Genomic DNA, 19055 nt, shown 5'->3' on the forward strand with positions numbered 1-19055 from the left:
CTCCCTGGGTTTGTATTTGAGGAGTTCCTTCCTTTCCAGGTTCTTTGTCTTGGTGTTAGCTTCTTCTAATAGATGGTTTGGATATACTTTCTCCTTAAACCTTTCGGTGTAAACTTGTAGCTATTGGTCCCGGTCCTTGTTGTTCCTACAGTTCCGGGCTATCCTGTTAAATTGAGAGAACGGGATGTTGTTCTTCCAATGTTGGCTGTGATTGCTCTTGTAATGGACATAGCTGTTCATGTCAACTTTCTTGATGTAATTCTTAGTGACCACTTCTTTCCCCGAGTGTGTTAATACTAGGTCTAGGAATTCAATTTCATCTGTATTCTCATTGGCAGTGAAGCTAAGATTCATATCATTATTTGATATGTACATAAAAAACTCCTTAAAACTTGAATCGTCGCCATCCCATACGATTAAAATATCGTCAATGTAACGTCTATAGAAGACGATGTTGTGCTGAAATGGGTGATCATTAAAAACATAGTTGTTTTCCCATTGTCCCATAAAAAGATTGGCGAAACTCGGTGCGAAAATAGTGCCCATTGAGGTTCCACAGATTTGAAGGAAGAAATCATCTAAAAACTTAAAATAATTACGTTTTAAAATGAAATTCATCAATTCACAAATAAAAACTCTGTGTCCTTCTGTAATTAGGGCATCTTTACGCAAAAATTCATCACAGGCCTGAATCCCCTTGTCGTGTTCTATGCAGGTATATAGTGACTGCACGTCAATGGTAATCCATCTATACGTTTCTTTCCTTTTCACCAACAGGTAACTAATGCAGAGGGCTGACCACTGTTTCTAGCTAAAGCATATATGGTAACTAATGCAGAGGGCTGACCACTGTTTCTAGCTAAAGCATATATGGTAACTAATGCAGAGGGCTGACCACTGTTTCTAGCTAAAGCATATATGGTAACTAATGCAGAGGGCTGACCACTGTTTCTAGCTAAAGCATATATGGTAACTAATGCAGAGGGCTGACCACTGTTTCTAGCTAAAGCATATATGGTAACTAATGCAGAGGGCTGACCACTGTTTCTAGCTAAAGCATATATTTGGTAAATTGTTAAGTGGATTAATATCTGTAGTCAGCAAAAACTGTGATTGACTGTGTTTAGTGATCTCACATTTGGTAGTGATTAACATCTGTTGGAGGAGGGTTGCTGTGTGGGGGAGGGGGTTGTAATCACAAGGAGCTTGTGTTTGGAGACTTACTTAACCAGTACAGCATAGGACGCCAGGCCTATTAGGACGCTGCAGTGGCTAGTTTATGAAGTGGCTAGTTATTAAGTGGCAGCTAATATCAATAGCAGTGTTATACCTGTGTTAAACCGAAGGAAAACAGAAGGCAAACAAACTAATAAGATAACAAACGACTGCATTACAACCTAAATACTCTGGAACTTTATGTGGCCTCTCCTCGCCTCAACCATGAGAACACCAAGACCAGGCTTACCACCTCTCTGGCTGAGAACATCAAGTCTGCCCCTGGGCCTAACCATCAAGATGAACAGGGAACTGTGGGGGAAGAGGACCAGGATCAGCAGGGACATCACCATTGCGTCTGAGTATGCCCCCCATATTCTCCTTCCCACCCGTACTAAGATCTGATCAAAATGTTATCCCAATCCTACTTCTGCTACTAGTTACCTGCTATTGTGTTTTTTTTTTTTTTTTTCACTCTTCATTGCTCACTTCCACCCCACCATGTGTTTTTCCTGTAATGTTAACCTCCACTGATTGAACACCTTTCCATTGTGCCCTACATGCAGGGTACATCATACTACTACATAAGCGTCAGTCTTCCCATATATGAACTTGGCCTTGTATGGCTCACCTCCCACAGTGTAACCTTCAAAGTGCGCCCAACATGGCTGCCCCATATGGTACACTTGTGGATGGGATGAAAAACACATGGACCTTGTGGTTTTGTTGGAACCCTACTCTAAGCTGTAGGACTCTGAAATCACCCCCATTTTGTGTCATCTCTTCTAGGGGTTGACTATTCCACCCTGGGTAATCCTACGCGGAGTGCCCAAGATGGCTGCTGCACTTGGTACCTATGAGGGTGGAATACACAACCCTTGGAAGTCATTACCCAAAATACCTGCACCAATCCTGCGTTATGCTTTCTGTGGGCTTAAGGTTTTTCTTTTGTGTCTGTGTTGCTTGTCTATTGTTGTATTACTCAAATCCTCTGTATCATGTGTATTGTTTTTGATGTCTGTAAAGCGCCTTGAGTCCTGTTGGAGAAAGAGCGCTATATAAATAAAATTATTATTATTATTATTAAAGGATTCCATCAGATTCAGAACTGATGTGGTGTCTTTTAAATACGCAGGTAAATTTACCACATATTTTCTCAGAAATACGTCAACATATTCTGACAGATGGGACGTTAGGAAGTCAATCCCAGCAACGATAGGTCTTCCGGGGGGATTTGTCATGGATTTGTGCACTTTCGGTAGAAAGTAAAAAATGGGGGTAGTTGGGTTGGAACTGAACAAGTATTGATATTCATCTTTAGTGAGGATTTCACTCCTAAACCCTTTCAAGAGGATGGTTCTAAGTTCCTCCACATAGATAGCTTTTGGATCTGTTGAGAGTGAGGTGTAGGAAATTCTGTCCCCCAGTAATCTCTCTGCCTCTTTAACATAGGTCTCCCGATCCATTATAACCAACCCCCCCCCCCCCCCCCTTTTGTCAGCAGATTTTATAACAAAGTTTTTATTATCCTGGAGTTCTTTTATAGCTTTTGCTTCTCTGTTCGTGATGTTTCTTTCCTTGATCGGTTCTATTTCACTGTCGCATAGGTCTTTTTTAACAAGATCATAGAAGAGGCCCACATTATGGCCCTTGGATTCCAAGGGATAAAATTTTGAGGTAGGTTTTAGACCAGACTTGGATTGTTCATAATTCTGGATGATGGCATCCTCCTTCTTAAGAAAGTGCCTTTTGAGGGTTAATTTTCTTATGAATTTGTTCAGATCAATGAACACATCGAATTTGTTCATTCCCTTGGTTGGTGCATACGAAAGTCCTTTATTCAATATTGACGTTTCGTTCTCTGATAGAGAATGACTTGATAGGTTAAATATTCCTTTGGGTACCGTAGGTTCCATTACAGGTGCCTTCTTTTGTTGTTGTACTGGCTTATTCCTCCTGCCCCCGCGGCATCCTCTTCTGTGAATCGCCTTTTTCGAGGGGTTGTGTGTGTTGCTTTTTCCTTGGGGAAGTTGCCCGTTTTGTCTCGGAACCGATTGTTTGGTCCCGGGGATAAAAAATCCCCCTCGTTATTGGAGTTAATTCTCTGGAAGGCAGAGAATCTGTTGGTGGTTTGTATATTTTGATTCCTCTGTTGATATTGTTTGTTAGGTCTGCTGTCCATTCTCCTTTTTGGCACAGACTGCCAATACTCTCTTTTCCCTTTCGGATTTTGTTTCTCGTCCTCATTAGCTCTATTACAATTCTTGATTCTATTACTTTCATAATCCTGCTTGTCCCTCAGGAATTTCTTCCCTTTGTTTCTTATAACCTCATCCTCGATATGCTCCAATTTTTTGTTAAGTACCTTTTCATCTATCTTAAAGTCCTCCTTGTCCTTGTATACTTCTAGTTTCATCTCCGTCTCCTTAATCTCCGATTCCAAAACAGAGATAATACGTTTCTTCTCTGTGACTAGTATCCGCAATTAGTTTGACCGAGCAATTATGGAGTGTATTATCCCATTCCTTCATAAATTCAGGATTCTCTGTTCCAAAGGTGGGCTGTTTCATAATTCTGAGACCCCTGGGTACTCGGTCCACGCTAATGTAATGTTCAAGCCCCTTCACGTCCCACCAAGCCTTCACTTCTTTTATCAAGAGTCTTTCCATGCTCCAAAATATTTCGTCAAGTGTATCGGTGTTGGGTACATTCTCGGGGGCATTACTTTCATTAAAAATCTTATGGCATACATTACTTCTTTTACTGGTGCGTTCACTGGTTCTGAACATACTGTGTGTGTGGTATCGACTTAGTTAAAGGCAGCCGTGAGCAGGTAAACCATGAATGCTGTATATAGGGAGAGAGCGGACAGCGCCAATACGCGATTACCACTTTTTATCATTTTTACTTGTTCTAAACAGTATTGTGCATTCCTTCTTTTTCGTTGTCCCGTGTATCACTCATGTATTTTTAGAGGTAGAAACTGCATTTTTAACCAGCTCCAGAGATTTTTTACTTTTGATTTTTTACTTTTTACTATTTATCTGTGGCTTTGACATTATATTTTTTTATTGGTGTGATTTGTTTATGAATACATTTTTGTATATCTTTTTTACGTAAGTTGGTCTCCCTATATTGTATTTGACACCAGTGGTCGCTTTTAACACCTTATCCATTGTCCTACATACGTAATCTACCTAGCACTTTACCACTGCTTTCTCTTAAGGTGAAGCAGACGCCCTATTATTTTCTAGGGAGTGTCCCCATAGGGATTCTATAATATTTGTATTTATGGTATTACTTTTGTCTAACCACTAGTGTAGGTTGGTAATCGCGTATTGGCGCTGTCCGCTCTCTCCCTGTATGTGTGTGTGTGTGTGTGTATATATATATATATATATATGTGTGGAAGATGTTAACAGGCGGCACTCACAGCTTAGTAGAAACTGGTAAATGAACGGACCAGATACCGTGCAAGTAGATCAACGTTTCAATTTATGCAATTGTCGTCAGGATACAAATAAAATACAAATGCTCTCACCTTATATCCCCACCGATGTGAACACTTCTCCCGCCCGCCGGAGCGCCAGCGCAAGACGCCGAGGCGGGACGCTGTCTGATGACGTAGCGGCTGACAGCCGTTACGTCTGCACCAAACCCATCACCATAGTGACCATCTAAACAAAAACACAGCGCTGCATTCAGGAACGATCCATGGAAACAAAGCCTACGTAAAATGCTAATAAGATCAAATCGGACCACATGTAGACTTATTCATATATCAAGAATTGTCCTTTTTTAGAAACATGTAGGAAATACCTTCAATATACAAAACATCGCATTAAAGGATCACATATTCAGTGTGAACCAAAATTACAATGAGATAAATAAACCATAATCAATATGCATAAATGAAGATAAAAGGGAAAAAATGAAGATAAAAAGGAAAAAGGAAATCACCTCCTAGAAACAGGATAAGGGAAGAGTTTCATTGAGACCACGTGGGGCCAAGACATCCAATTTGGATATCCACCTGGCCTCACATCTCAAAAGGGCAGCCCCTCTGTCACCTCCTCGTAAGGATAACGGGATATGATCTATCATGCGGTACTTGATGCTGGCAACACTATGTTTGAATTCGGCAAAGTGTCTGGCCACTGGCTGATCACTCATGCCAGTGGACAATGCCTGTCTGATAGCAGACCTGTGTGCCGTCATCCTTTCTTTGAACTTTCTGATGGTTTTGCCAATATAAGAAAGTCCGCATGGACATATAATCTGATACACGACGTAGGTACTCTCACATGTTAGGCGGTGATGAATTTTGAGCTTAGTACCTAAATGGGGGTGACAGAAAGTGTCCCCGCTAATCATATATTTGCAAGTAGTGCACGGACATTTGTAACATCCCTTTTTACTTAAAGATAGAAAATTCTTTGGAGATGGTTTCCCTTTACCTGTTATATCAGTTTTGACTAAAATATCCCGCAAATTGCTGGACCTAGAGAAACAAGGCATCAGATCAACATCACCCAATTTCAGTTGGTCATCTGACTTAATAAGGTGCCAATGTTTTTTGGCAATCTTACATACCGTCTCAGAGCGTGAATGGTACTGATTCACCCAGGGGAGTTTAGAGTCCAGTGTTGTCCTAATCTTTTTAGTTAATAACTCCTTTCTATCCATAGCTAGTACTTTTTCTTTATCAAGAAGTAATCTACGGAGTTGATAACCCCTGGCTACAAATTTAGATATCAGATCATCAATTTGAGTCGATGCTATAAAAGCATCATCGTTGATCCTTCTAATTCTGATCATCTGTGAATATGGTAAGCCATATTTCAGGCTTCTGGGGTGGCAACTATTCCAATGCAGGAATGTGTTACGGTCAGTAGGTTTGGTAAAGACCGTGGTGGAGATCCTACCTTCAAGAAGGGAAATTCTAACGTCAAGGAAATCTATCACCTGTCTGTCCATCTTAAAGGTAAATTTAACTGGACTGGCAGAGTTGTTGTGAGTTTCCATGATCAATTTAAACTTTTCCTCCGTACCCCTCCAAATCAACAGTAGGTCATCTATAAATCTTGTATAGAATACAATATCTGTAGCTATTTCTGAATCTCTGAAAAATAAATCGTTTTCTACTGCAAACATGAAAATGTTGGCGTACGTCGGGGCAACTGCAGAACCCATCGCACACCCTTTGGTCTGTAGGTAAAAATCTCCATCAAAAAGGAAATAATTCTTGGTGAGGATGAGTTCCAACAGTTGCCCCGCGATTTCAATATGTGTTGCATTCAGAGAACTAAACTCTAACAAGAATTTCCGCACTGCTTCTAAGCCCTCAGCATGGGGAATAACGGTGTATAAACTACACACATCCGCAGTAATGAGCCACACATCACTGGGAACAGTCCCCAAATTAATCAATTTATTGAGGAGTGCTGTAGTGTCCAACAAATAATTTGATTGTGTCTGCACCAAAGGCTGCAAAATGGTATCAAGAAAAGTAGATGTGGTCTGAAAATAAAGAGCAAATAGTATTCATATTATGACCTTTTGAGAAGTATTCTTGCCTATTCTCCAAAAATGTCCAGTATGCTCGCCAAGTTTGGTGAGCTGTCCCAGAGGTTAATAACTCCTCATCCTCTGCTTTGTGATGCTGCCATTCGTGGCATTTTCCAGCAGGGGTAGGCAGACATGATGACACAAATCTCATCACCATACACCCAGCACCATACCCTGGGCCTCTCCTCCAGGATTTCATGGGGGCAGCAAAAATGTTTGGTGTTCACATATAGGGGCAGATTCAATTACCTGAGGTGTTTACCACACTGGTAACGCTGCTGGTTTAACTGCTGGAGTTTTTTATTAGTCCATTTCTCTGACGTCCTAAGTGGATGCTGGGGACTCCGTCAGGACCATGGGGATTAGCGGCTCCGCAGGAGACAGGGCACAAAAGTAAAAGCTTTAGGATCAGGTGGTGTGCACTGGCTCCTCACCCTATGACCCTCCTCCAAGCCTCAGTTAGATTTTTGTGCCCGGCCGAGAAGGGTGCAATCTAGGTGGCTCTCCTAAAGAGCTGCTTAGAGTAAAAGTTTTGTTAGGTTTTTTATTTTCAGTGAGTCCTGCTGGCAACAGGCTCACTGCTACGAGGGACTTAGGGGAGAAGAAGTGAACTCACCTGCGTGCAGGATGGATTGGCTTCTTAGGCTACTGGACACCATTAGCTCCAGAGGGATCGAACACAGGCCCAGCCATGGAGTCCGGTCCCAGAGCCGCGCCGCCGACCCCCTTGCAGATGCCGAAGAGTGAAGAGGTCCAGAAACCGGCGGCAGAAGACTTTTCAGTCTTCATGAGGTAGCGCACAGCACTGCAGCTGTGCGCCATTGTTGTCAGCACACTTCACACCAGCGGTCACTGAGGGTGCAGGGCGCTGGGGGGGGGCGCCCTGGGCAGCAATGAAATACCTATACTGGCTAAAAGATACATCACATATAGCCCCTGGGGCTATATGGATGTATTTAACCCCTGCCAGGTCTCAGAAAAACGGGAGAAGAAGCCCGCCAAAAAGGGGGCGGAGCCTATTCTCCTCAGCACACAGCGCCATTTTCCCTCACAGAAATGCTGGTGGGAAGGCTCCCAGGCTCTCCCCTGCACTGCACTACAGAAACAGGGTTAAAACAGAGAGGGGGGGCACTTATTTGGCGATATGTTTATATATATTAAGATGCTATAAGGGAAAAACACTTATATAAAGGTTGTCCCTGTATAATTATAGCGTTTTGGTGTGTGCTGGCAAACTCTCCCTCTGTCTCCCCAAAGGGCTAGTGGGGTCCTGTCCTCTATCAGAGCATTCCCTGTGTGTGTGCTGTGTGTCGGTACGTGTGTGTCGACATGTATGAGGACGATGTTGGTGAGGAGGCGGAGCAATTGCCTGTAATGATGATGTCACTCTCTAGGGAGTCGACACCGGAATGGATGGCTTATTTAGGGAATTACGTGATAATGTCAACACGCTGCAAGGTCGGTTGACGACATGAGACGGCCGGCAAACCAATTAGTACCTGTCCAGGCGTCTCAAACACCGTCAGGGGCTTTAAAACGCCCATTTACCTCAGTCGGTCGACACAGACACGGACACTGACTCCAGTGTCGACGGTGAAGAAACAAACGTATTTTCCATTTGGGCCACACGTTACATGTTAAGGGCAATGAAGGAGGTGTTACATATTTCTGATACTACAAGTACCACAAAAGAGGGTATTATGTGGGGTGTGAAAAAACTACCTGTAGTTTTTCCTGAATCAGATAAATTAAATGAAGTGTGTGATGATGCGTGGGTTTTCCCCGATAGAAAATTATTGGCGTTATACCCTTTCCCGCCAGAAGTTAGGGCGCGTTGGGAAACACCCCTTAGGGTGGATAAGGCGCTCACACGCTTATCAAAACAAGTGGCGTTACCGTCTCCAGATACGGCCGCCCTCAAGGAGCCAGCTGATAGGAGGCTGGAAAATATCCTAAAAAGTATATACACACATACTGGTGTTATACTGCGACCAGCGATCGCCTCAGCCTGGATGTGCAGCGCTGGGGTGGCTTGGTCGGATTCCCTGACTGAAAATATTGATACCCTTGACAGGGACAGTATTTTATTGACTATAGAGCATTTAAAGGATGCATTTCTATATATGCGAGATGCACAGAGGGATATTTGCACTCTGGCATCAAGAGTAAGTGCGATGTCCATATCTGCCAGAAGATGTTTATGGACACGACAGTGGTCAGGTGATGCAGATTCCAAACGGCACATGGAAGTATTGCCGTATAAAGGGGAGGAGTTATTTGGGGTCGGTCCATCGGACCTGGTGGCCACGGCAACAGCTGGAAAATCCACCTTTTTTACCCCAAGTCACATCTCAGCAGAAAAAGACACCGTCTTTTCAGCCTCAGTCCTTTCGTCCCCATAAGGGCAAGCAGGCAAAAGGCCAGTCATATCTGCCCAGGGATAGAGGAAAGGGAAGAAGACTGCAGCAGGCAGCCCATTCCCAGGAACAGAAGCCCTCCACCGCTTTTGCCAAGTCCTCAGCATGACGCTGGGGCCGTACAAGCGGACTCAGCTGCGGTGGGGGGTCGTCTCAAGAGTTTCAGCGTGCAGTGGGCTCACTCGCAAGTGGACCCCTGGATCCTACAAGTAGTATCCCAGGGGTACAGATTGGAAGTTCGAGACGTCTCCCCCTCGCAGGTTCCTGAAGTCTGCTTTACCAACGTCTCCCTCCGACAGGGAGGCAGTATTGGAAACAATTCACAAGCTGTATTCCCAGCAGGTGATAATCAAAGTACCCCTCCTACAACAAGGAAAGGGGTATTATTCCACACTATATTGTGGTACTGAAGCCAGACGGCTCGGTGAGACCTATTCTAAATCTGAAATATTTGAACACTTACATACAAAGGTTCAAATCAAGATGGAGTCACTCAGAGCAGTGATAGCGAACCAGGAAGAAGGGGACTATATGGTGTCCCTGGACATCAAGGATGCTTACCTCCATGTCCCAATTTGCCCTTCTCACCAAGGGTACCTCAGGTTCGTGGTACAAAACTGTCACTATCAGTTTCAGACGCTGCCGTTTGGATTGTCCACGGCACCCCGGGTCTTTACCAAGGTAATGGCCGAAATGATGATTCTTCTTCAAAGAAAAGGCGTCTTAATTATCCCTTACTTGGACGATCTCCTGATAAGGGCAAGGTCCAGAGAACAGTTGGAGGTCGGAGTAGCACTATCTCAAGTAGTTCTAAGACAGCACGGGTGGATTCTAAATATTCCAAAATCGCAGCTGTCTCCGACGACACGTCTGCTGTTCCTAGGGATGATTCTGGACACAGTCCAGAAAAAGGTGTTTCTCCCGGAGGAGAAAGCCAGGGAGTTATCCGAGCTAGTCAGGAACCTCCTAAAACCAGGAAAAGTGTCAGTGCATCATTGCACAAGGGTCCTGGGAAAAATGGTGGCTTCTTACGAAGCGATTCCATTCGGCAGATTTCACGCAAGAACTTTTCAGTGGGATCTGCTGGAAAAATGGTCCGGATCGCATCTTCAGATGCATCAGTGGATAACCCTGTCTCCAAGGACAAGGGTGTCTCTTCTGTGGTGGCTGCAGAGTGCTCATCTACTAAAGGGCCACAGATTCGGCATTCAGGACTGGGTCCTGGTGACCACGGATGCCAGCCTGAACGGCTGGGGAGGAGTCACACAAGGAAAAAATTTCCAGGGAGTGTGATCAAGTCTGGAGACTTCTCTCCACAGAAATATACTGGAGCTAAGAGCAATTTACAATGCTCTAAGCTTAGCAAGACCTCTGCTTCAAGGTCAGCCGGTATTGATCCAGTGGGACAACATCACGGCAGTCGCCCACGTAAACAGACTGGGCGGCACAAGAAGCAGGAGGGCAATGGCAGAAACTGCAAGGATTCTTCGCTGGGCGGAAAATCATGTGTTAGCACTGTCAGCAGTGTTCATTCCGGGAGTGGACAACTGGGAAGCAGACTTCCTCAGCACGACCTCCACCCGGGAGAGTGTGGACTTCATCGGGAAGTCTTCCACATGATTGTGAACCGTTGGGAAAGACCAAAGGTGGACATGATGGCGTCCCGCCTGAACAAAAAACTGGACAGGTATTGCGCCAGGTCAAGAGACCCTCAGGCAATAGCTGTGGACGTTCTGGTAACACCGTGGGTGTACCAGTCGGTGTATGTGTTCCCTCCTCTGCTTCTCATACCTAAGGTACTGAGAATTATAAGACGTAGAGGAGTAAGAACTATACTTGTGGCTCCGGATTGGCCAAGAAGGACTTGGTACCCGGAACTTCAAGAGATGCTCACAGAGGACTCATGGCCTCTGCCACTAAGAAGGGACTTGCTTCAGCAAGTACCATGTCTGTTCCAAGACTTACCGCGGCTGCGTTTGACGGCATGGCGGTTGAACGCCGGATCCTAAGGGAAAAAGGCATTCCGGAAGAGGTCATTCCTACCCTAGTCAAAGCCAGGAAGGAGGTGATCGCACAACATTATCACCACATGTGGCAAAAATATGTTGCGTGGTGTGAGGCCAGGAAGGCCCCACGAAGAAATTTCAACTCGGTCGATTCCTGCATTTCCTGAAAACAGGAGTGTCTATGGGCCTCAAATTGGGGTCCATTAAGGTTCAAATTTCGGCCCTGTCGATTTTCTTCCAGAAAGAATTGGCTTCAGTTCCTGAAGTCCAGAAGTTTGTCAAGGGAGTACTGCATATACAACCCCCTTTTGTGCCTCCAGTGGCACTGTGGGATCTCAACGTAGTTCTGGGATTCCTCAAATCACATTGGTTTAAACCGCTCAAATGTGGATTTGAAATATTTCACATGGAAAGTGACCATGATGTTGGCCCTGGCCTCGGCCAGGCGAGTGTCAGAATTGGCGGCTTTGTCTCACAAAAGCCCATATCTGATTGTCCATTCGGACAGGGCAGAGCTGCGGACTCGTCCCCAGTTTCTCCCTAAGGTGGTGTCAGCGTTTCACCTGAACCAGCTTATTGTGGTACCTGCGGCTACTAGGGACTTGGAGGACTCCAAGTTGCTAGATGTTGTCAGGGCCCTGAAAATATAGGTTTCCAGGACGGCTGGAGTCAGGAAAACTGACTTGCTGTTATCCTGTATGCACCCAACAAACTGGGTGCTCTTGCTTCTAAGCAGACGATTGCTAGTTGGATGTGTAGTACAATTCAGCTTGCACATTCTGTGGCAGGCCTGCCACAGCCAAAATATGTAAATGCCCATTCCACAAGGAAGGTGGGCTCATCTTGGGCGGCTGCCCGAGGGGTCTCGGCTTTACAACTTTGCCGAGCTGCTACTTGGTCAGGGGCACACCCTGGCTGAGGAGGACCTGGAGTTCTCTCACTCGGTGCTGCAGAGTCATCCGCACTCTCCCGCCCGTTTGGGAGCTTTGGTATAATCCCCATGGTCCTGACGGAGTCCCCAGCATCCACTTAGGACGTCAGAGAAAATAAGAATTTACTTACCGATAATTCTATTTCTCGTAGTCCGTAGTGGATGCTGGGCGCCCATCCCAAGTGCGGATTGTCTGCAATACTTGTACATAGTTATTGTTACAAAAATCGTGTTATTATTGTTGTGAGCCATCTTTTCAGAGGCTCCGCTGTTATCATGCTGTTAACTGGGTTCAGATCACAGGTTGTACAGTGTGATTGGTGTGGCTGGTATGAGTCTTACCCGGGATTCAAAATCCTTCCTTATTGTGTACGCTCGTCCGGGCACAGTATCCTAACTGAGGCTTGGAGGAGGGTCATAGGGGGAGGAGCCAGTGCACACCACCTGATCCTAAAGCTTTTACTTTTGTGCCCTGTCTCCTGCGGAGCCGCTAATCCCCATAGTCCTGACGGAGTCCCCAGCATCCACTACGGACTACGAGAAATAGAATTATCGGTAAGTAAATTCTTATTTTCTCCACGCGGTAAAGCCACAGCCAACGCACGTTAATCCATAGATTCCACGTTAAGTGACAATCTATGGATTACCTGGTGTGTTAAGCCTCTGAGGGTGCATTCAACGCATCTGTATTTGTTTGCAGCTCCTGAGGCAGCAAGAAAAATCTGAGTTAAGTGCACCCTCTGGGACTTAAAGCACTGGGTAGCAATCCTTTATTGAATAGCTCAGGGCTGACAGCTGCGGAGTGCTAATTGAACCTGCCCTTATGTGTATATCTCATCTACAGCCAATGTATGGACTGAAGTAAATAAACATGGGACTCCAGTCAGTTCACGAGGTACCAGTGACGCTGAGCGTTCAGTGAATTGACTGGCTCTTAGCGAACTGATATGTCAGTGTATTTCAGCCTTCAAAATAGTTGTCTCCATTTGTAGGTACTAGCTGTTGGTTATTACATTGCGTAGCACTTCTTCTTACCAGTAGCGGATCATCAAATGTCTTAACCAAAACTTGTGCTGCCACTACACCCTTGACAAATTATAAAGGGAGCCAAAGGAAACTAACTGTCTTGTGTGCTGAAAATTACTTGGGTATGAAATTTTGCACTGCATACTAATAACTATTAGAAGGTCCAGTGTTGCTTGCTAATAATATCAGGTAGACGCTAAGGCCACTGTCTGTGTGTTTAATTCAACTACTATGTATTTGTGATTATAATTTATTGTTTCTTTTATTGCAGGTATGCAATGGCTTTATCAAACAACCACATTTGTCCAGTGTCTAACTGGTAAGAATCATTTTTATATGCTAGTTAAATGTGAATTATCCATAGTTTGGTTTTCTGCCACCTCTTGTCCAACAGATTATATTCCTCTGTGCTGTCCTTGTTTATTAATAGGCTGCATAGTCATTACTATTGATTCCACCCCCACAATGGCTGTCTGCAGTGAGTGTGCATATGAGCAGGAAGACGGCCATACAGAGTGATAGTTCTTTTTCCAATTCCTAGTCCGATATCTTCCGCCACTTCCTCCTCCCAGTCCAAATACATTTTTTATTTAAATTGTGTGATTTATACAGAAATCAGCAATGTCTGCAAGTTTATTACAGGTAAAATGTATGGGGTATATGTAAAAGGGTGCGAGAAGCCGGAGGGCCAGGATTTCATCTGAGAATGGCCGTATTTTTAAAGTGGCAACCATGTTGGTTTTGACTTGTAAATGATTGCTGCTTTACATTTTCAGCCATTCTCAGACGAAATCCCCGACCTCTGGCTTTTCGCACACTATTACAGTTACTCCCATATCTTATTTCAATATAATATTGAAGAGCTTTGAACTGACACTCCAAAAAAAGTGTACATTTCTAGAGAAGCTATTTCTGGATCCCTCTTCTTCCTTTAGGCTAATTTTTAGCTCTGACAAGATTATAGGCGGGGCAGTCTCCCATTCATTTGGAGGCTCCCACACAAGGCTGCAACCTTTCCCACAATGGTGCGCTTTAAGCACCCAGATCCCAACTGTAGTCCCCACTACTCACTGGCACTCCTCTGCCGGCGTTGTGGATGTAATGGAATGATAATGCAATGCTGATGGTAAGTGGAGTCTTGAAGAGCTGCCCAGAGACAGAGGAGCAGAAGAGGACGTTCTGAGGAGGTTAACTACTGGGATAGTGTGGCCGCAGTATAAAGATGGAGTGGTGGAGTTGTGATGTAATCTGAACACAATTCAATGCAGATGAGGCGGGAGGGGGGGTTTATCATGTAGTGTATCATTTTGGAAATCTTTATTGGTGGGACTACTTGTTAGCTGCCCTGGGACCCACACAAACCATGATCCAGCCCTCTTTCTAGTGGACCTCTTTCAGTCCCTGTTCTGCGTACAACACTTGACTGAAACAGGGTGTCTGGTCATAGAATTTGGCAGGAGATGAGAACCACTTGGCCCATCTAGTCTGCCCATGGATACATGCAAACGAGAGTTAATTTTTGTCAGGAGACAACCTACCAGTATATTATTGGATTGTGGAAGGAAACTGGATTACCCGGAGGAAACCCATGCAAGAACAAGGAGAATATACAAACTACACACATTTAAGGCCATGGTGGAAAATGACCTCAGTGTTGCGAGGCAGTAATGCTAACCATTACACCATCTGTACTGCCCTATGGTCTTGCAAGTATATTAGGTGCTACTCAGAATCAGGCCGTAAATGTGTCCGTATGCTCACTGGCATGCTTGAATAAAAATGCAAATGCAAGCCACATGTGAAAACGCATGTAAACATTCTATATTAATATGCAGGATACCCGCAGATCTTGTGCTCTGTATACATTTGCAAATGCCTGTAGATGCATGTGCCATGAAGCTTTTCGTATTTGATTGTAATAACCCATTAATTTCAAAGGGGCTTCCAGGACATAGAAACTCCAATGAAATTTGTAGGCAATTCACATCAATTCTCCGCTAGTAAATAAAATAAAATAAATAAATATAACAAAATACTGGGAAACCTGCGTTGTGTGGATTCTCTGAAGTGGATCATCTACTCAGAGAGCAGAGGTTCCAAGAAAAGGTAACTTCTTTATCCCCGAATACAGTACTTCCATCTTGCACATTCTCTAAAAAAAGTTCCCCACCTTCTCAAAGCACATTTATGAAGTAAAGTTTTATAGATCTGCACCTGATACCCACCACTTTATCTGCTTATTAAGACATTGTAATAATCTTCTTTCAGTTAAGTGAGAAATGTCGTTGGTTTTATAATCCCAACTGGAAAGTCTAACCACTTCATTTCTTTTTGGGTTTTGGAATACAAAAAATACAAACTAATGTGTGAATTTTTGTTTTAATCCATTGGACATAGAAAAAAGGCTAAACCAATGGCAACTGCTTCACTGGAGCCTCGCCACATCATGAGTGTGAATTCCATTGACCAAACCCAGTAATGCCATCATGCATTCTTTGCACTTGCATTCAGAATGCCTAGCTAAACCTAGTGTTTAAACGCTGGTAGTTAAGCGGCATAATATATCGGAATTATGCGGTACATTACATAGGGGTCTATTCAATTCAAGTCGGAATTACCAACTTGTAGGTAAAACATCCGTTTCCGACAATTTAAAGTCGAATCCAGACTCGACCTATTCAATCAAACTGCCCTTTATCTGACAAGTCAGAAATGCCGACTTGTCAGAAAACACGTGGGTTGGCGGACTAGCCTTGGATCCACATGTTTTGTCTGATCCGCGGCCAAGTCCGTCAGGCTTTAGCCCCGTTTCCAACAATGTCAATCCGACTTAAAAAAAAAAAAGTTGGATTGGCATTGTTGGGAACGGCCAAAACCTGTTGGATTATGGCTGCAAATTGAATACTGAAATGTCGGATCCTTTCCGTCAGAAAGGATCCGACATCAATTGAACAGACCCCTTAGTTGGCTTTTTAAGATGCTGAGCATTTCCATTTACAGTGAAGAGCATGTACATTACTTTTATGTCTTGAAAAAAATGTATATATTTGTTACTTCTCTTTCTTATACTAAAATCACCTTTTTGCTTTTTAGCAACTGTTTTCCTGCAGTAGGTGAACAGTTTGCTTTTCTGCATTTCATTTGGGACAGACAGCGATGTTCCCCTTATTTGACCTTCCGATTGTCTTATCTTGTACTATTTCTGTGAAGTGATAATGCGGCAACATAAAACATCATTGCCAATGTAGACTGTTATGTTTTTATTCTAACTTCTTGATGGAAGCCTTTGTTACACTGTGTGACAGGCTGTTAGATTGTCAAATGTAAACACTGCAACCTTCAATGCCTAAAGCAGTGATTCCCAAACTTATTTGAATCGCAGTACCCTAGAGTATCAGATTTTTTTTCCATGGCACCCTTAGGCCAAAAGATTCTTATTGAGAAATTTAGAAATGAGAGCAGGTACACCATACAACCATTAGAATTATAATATATTTAATTATTATTATTATTATCCTTTATTTATATGGCGCCACAAGGGTTCCGCAGCGCCCAATTACAGAGTACATATGCACATAATCAAAACGGGAAAACAGTGACTTACAGTTGAAGACAATATAGGACAAGTACAGGGTAACTAAGCATAACTACACCAGTAAATGACATAGAGATAAGTTTAAAGGTGGCCAAAAAACTGCATGATTTGGGTAGTTGAGGATTATTAACGTAAGAAAAGGATAAGCACATAAGGGAAGAGGGCCCTACTCCTGAGAGCTTACATTCTAAAGGGGAGGGCAGACAGACAGGGGTGACACAGATGTGGTAGACCGAGCGTGGGACAGAGGGTTAGGATGAGATTTGCCTGGGTTAGGTAAAGAAGTGGGTCTTAAGAGCCCGTTTGAAGTTCTGTAGAGAGGTGGAGAGTCTGAGGGGGAAAGGTAAAGAATTCCAGAGAAAGGGAGCAGCACGTGAAAAATCTTGGAGATAGGATTGGGAGGAAGTAATCAGAAGAGTCGGCATGCATTAGCAGAGCGAAGAGGATGGGTGGGAGAGTAAAAGATGTAAATGGGAGAGGAGTGGGTAAGTGCTTTGTAAATGAGTGTGAGAATTTGAATTGGATTCTGAAAGGGAAGGGAAGCCAGTGAAGGGCTTGTAGGAGAGGGGAGGTGGATGTAGTGCGTTTGGTGAGGAAGATGAGCCGGGCTGAGCATTGAGGATAGATTGGTGTGGAGAGAGGTAATTGTCAGGGAGGCCAGTTAGGAGGAGATTACAGTAATCCAGTCTGGAAATAATCAGTGAGTGAATAATGGTCTTACTGGCATCCTGGGTGAGAAAAGGTCTGATCCTGGATATGTTTTTGAGATGAAAATGACCGTTTTGTGAGAGGTGCTGAATGTGTGGTTTGAAGGAGAGGGTGGAGTCAAGGATTACGCCAAGACAGCGTACTTTATGGGCTAGAGGAGATAGTCGTACCATCAATGGCTAATGAGATTGTGGGAGGTGAGGTTGTGCGGGAGGGAGGGAAGATGATCAGCTCAGTCTTAAGGTGCATACACACGGAGAGCGATATAACTGACCGATTTTGACTATATAGTCAAAATCGCTCAGAAAGTTAGTGCATATCTCTCCATGTGTACACAGCCAGCGATAGCGATGCGCGTCCCCGCCAGGTCGCCATCGCTGCTAAAAATAGACTGTGCAGGCAAGTCAATTTTGGCTAGGTCGCTGAAAAAGAAAAAGCATCCCCTTGCTTGAATAAGTTAGCTAAAATCGCCCATAGCCAAAATCGCTGGAAAAGTTAGTCAAAATCTCCTACTGCCAGTTCAAGGGAAATCGCTCAGTCAAAATCTCTCATAGTCAAAATCGCTCTGTGTGTATGCACCTTTAAACATGTTGGGGTCGATTCTATTCGGCAACTAATGAATAGCGCCGGGAATTAGCTCCCGACGCTATTCAATTCAGCAACTAGTTACGTCGGCGATGGCCCGTTCTCGCCGACAAAACAGGTTGAATTGTCGGGAGAACGGGCATTCTCCGACTTAACTCCCCGGCGCGAGGCTGATTCCCGACAGAATCAGCCTCGCGCCGGCCGCGAGGCAGCACTTTTGTCGGGTTTCTCTTCTCATCCCCCGGGGATGAGAGAAGAATTCCCGACAATTGCAGGTAATTAGTTGCTGAATTGAATAGCGTCGGGAGCTAATTCCCGGCGCTATTCATTAGTTGCCGAATAGAATCGACCCCGTTGAGTTTAAGAAAGCGCTGGGACATCCAGGAAGAGATAGCAGAGAAGACAGTTGGAGGTACGAGTGAGGAGAGCCGTGGAGAGATCAGGGGAGGAAAGGTAGATTTGAGGGTCATCGGCATAGAGGTCTCCTTGTAGGATTTCCTCTTGTGTGGTTTACAAGCTGCTATTTGGCTGTTTTTCATATTTGTTTTCCTCTGTAAAAAGCGCAGGAAGTGCTCTCATCCATTGGTACTAATCCTGTGTACCATTAAGAGCCTATCAGTGTCCGTAGATGTTGAGACCCTGGTGTGAAGTGATGCTATGAACGTGTTTCTGTATGTAGATTTAAAAGCTGGGATGTCACTCCAAATAAAGCTCAGTGTCTTTCAGTGTAAAAGGTAGTAAGAAGGGTTGAAAAGTCAAATACCTTTCATTAGGGCATATTGTCAGTAACACAAATTTTACATTTCAGCCCATGCAGGGACCTTTGTCAAGGTACATACAGTCTCCAAACGACCCACACCATGTACCACTTAGATAGTGGATGGACATAGACTGACATAATATATACAAAATAATAACAATTGTTTGAATCTCTTCAATAATGAAGAAGTAACAATAAAAAGTAACCTACTAAAAAATACAAGTATACTTAAACACATGACACA

The 19055-nt window shown here is 44.0% G+C and overlaps 1 protein-coding gene across 2 annotated transcripts in view; it reads left to right on the forward strand.

Moving 5' to 3' along the window:
* The window catches only part of LOC135056348 (transmembrane protein 150A-like), a 333474-nt gene that overhangs the window by 137005 nt on the left and 177414 nt on the right, over positions 1-19055 (forward strand). For both annotated transcript variants that reach the window (XM_063961396.1, XM_063961395.1), the window contains exon 2: positions 13435-13482. In XM_063961396.1, the coding sequence (XP_063817466.1) occupies positions 13435-13482 (48 nt within the window). The remainder of the gene's footprint in view (positions 1-13434; positions 13483-19055) is intronic.

Source organism: Pseudophryne corroboree, chromosome 3 (assembly GCF_028390025.1).
Source record: "Pseudophryne corroboree isolate aPseCor3 chromosome 3, aPseCor3.hap2, whole genome shotgun sequence".
In the NCBI taxonomy this organism is placed as follows: Eukaryota; Metazoa; Chordata; class Amphibia; order Anura; family Myobatrachidae; genus Pseudophryne; species Pseudophryne corroboree.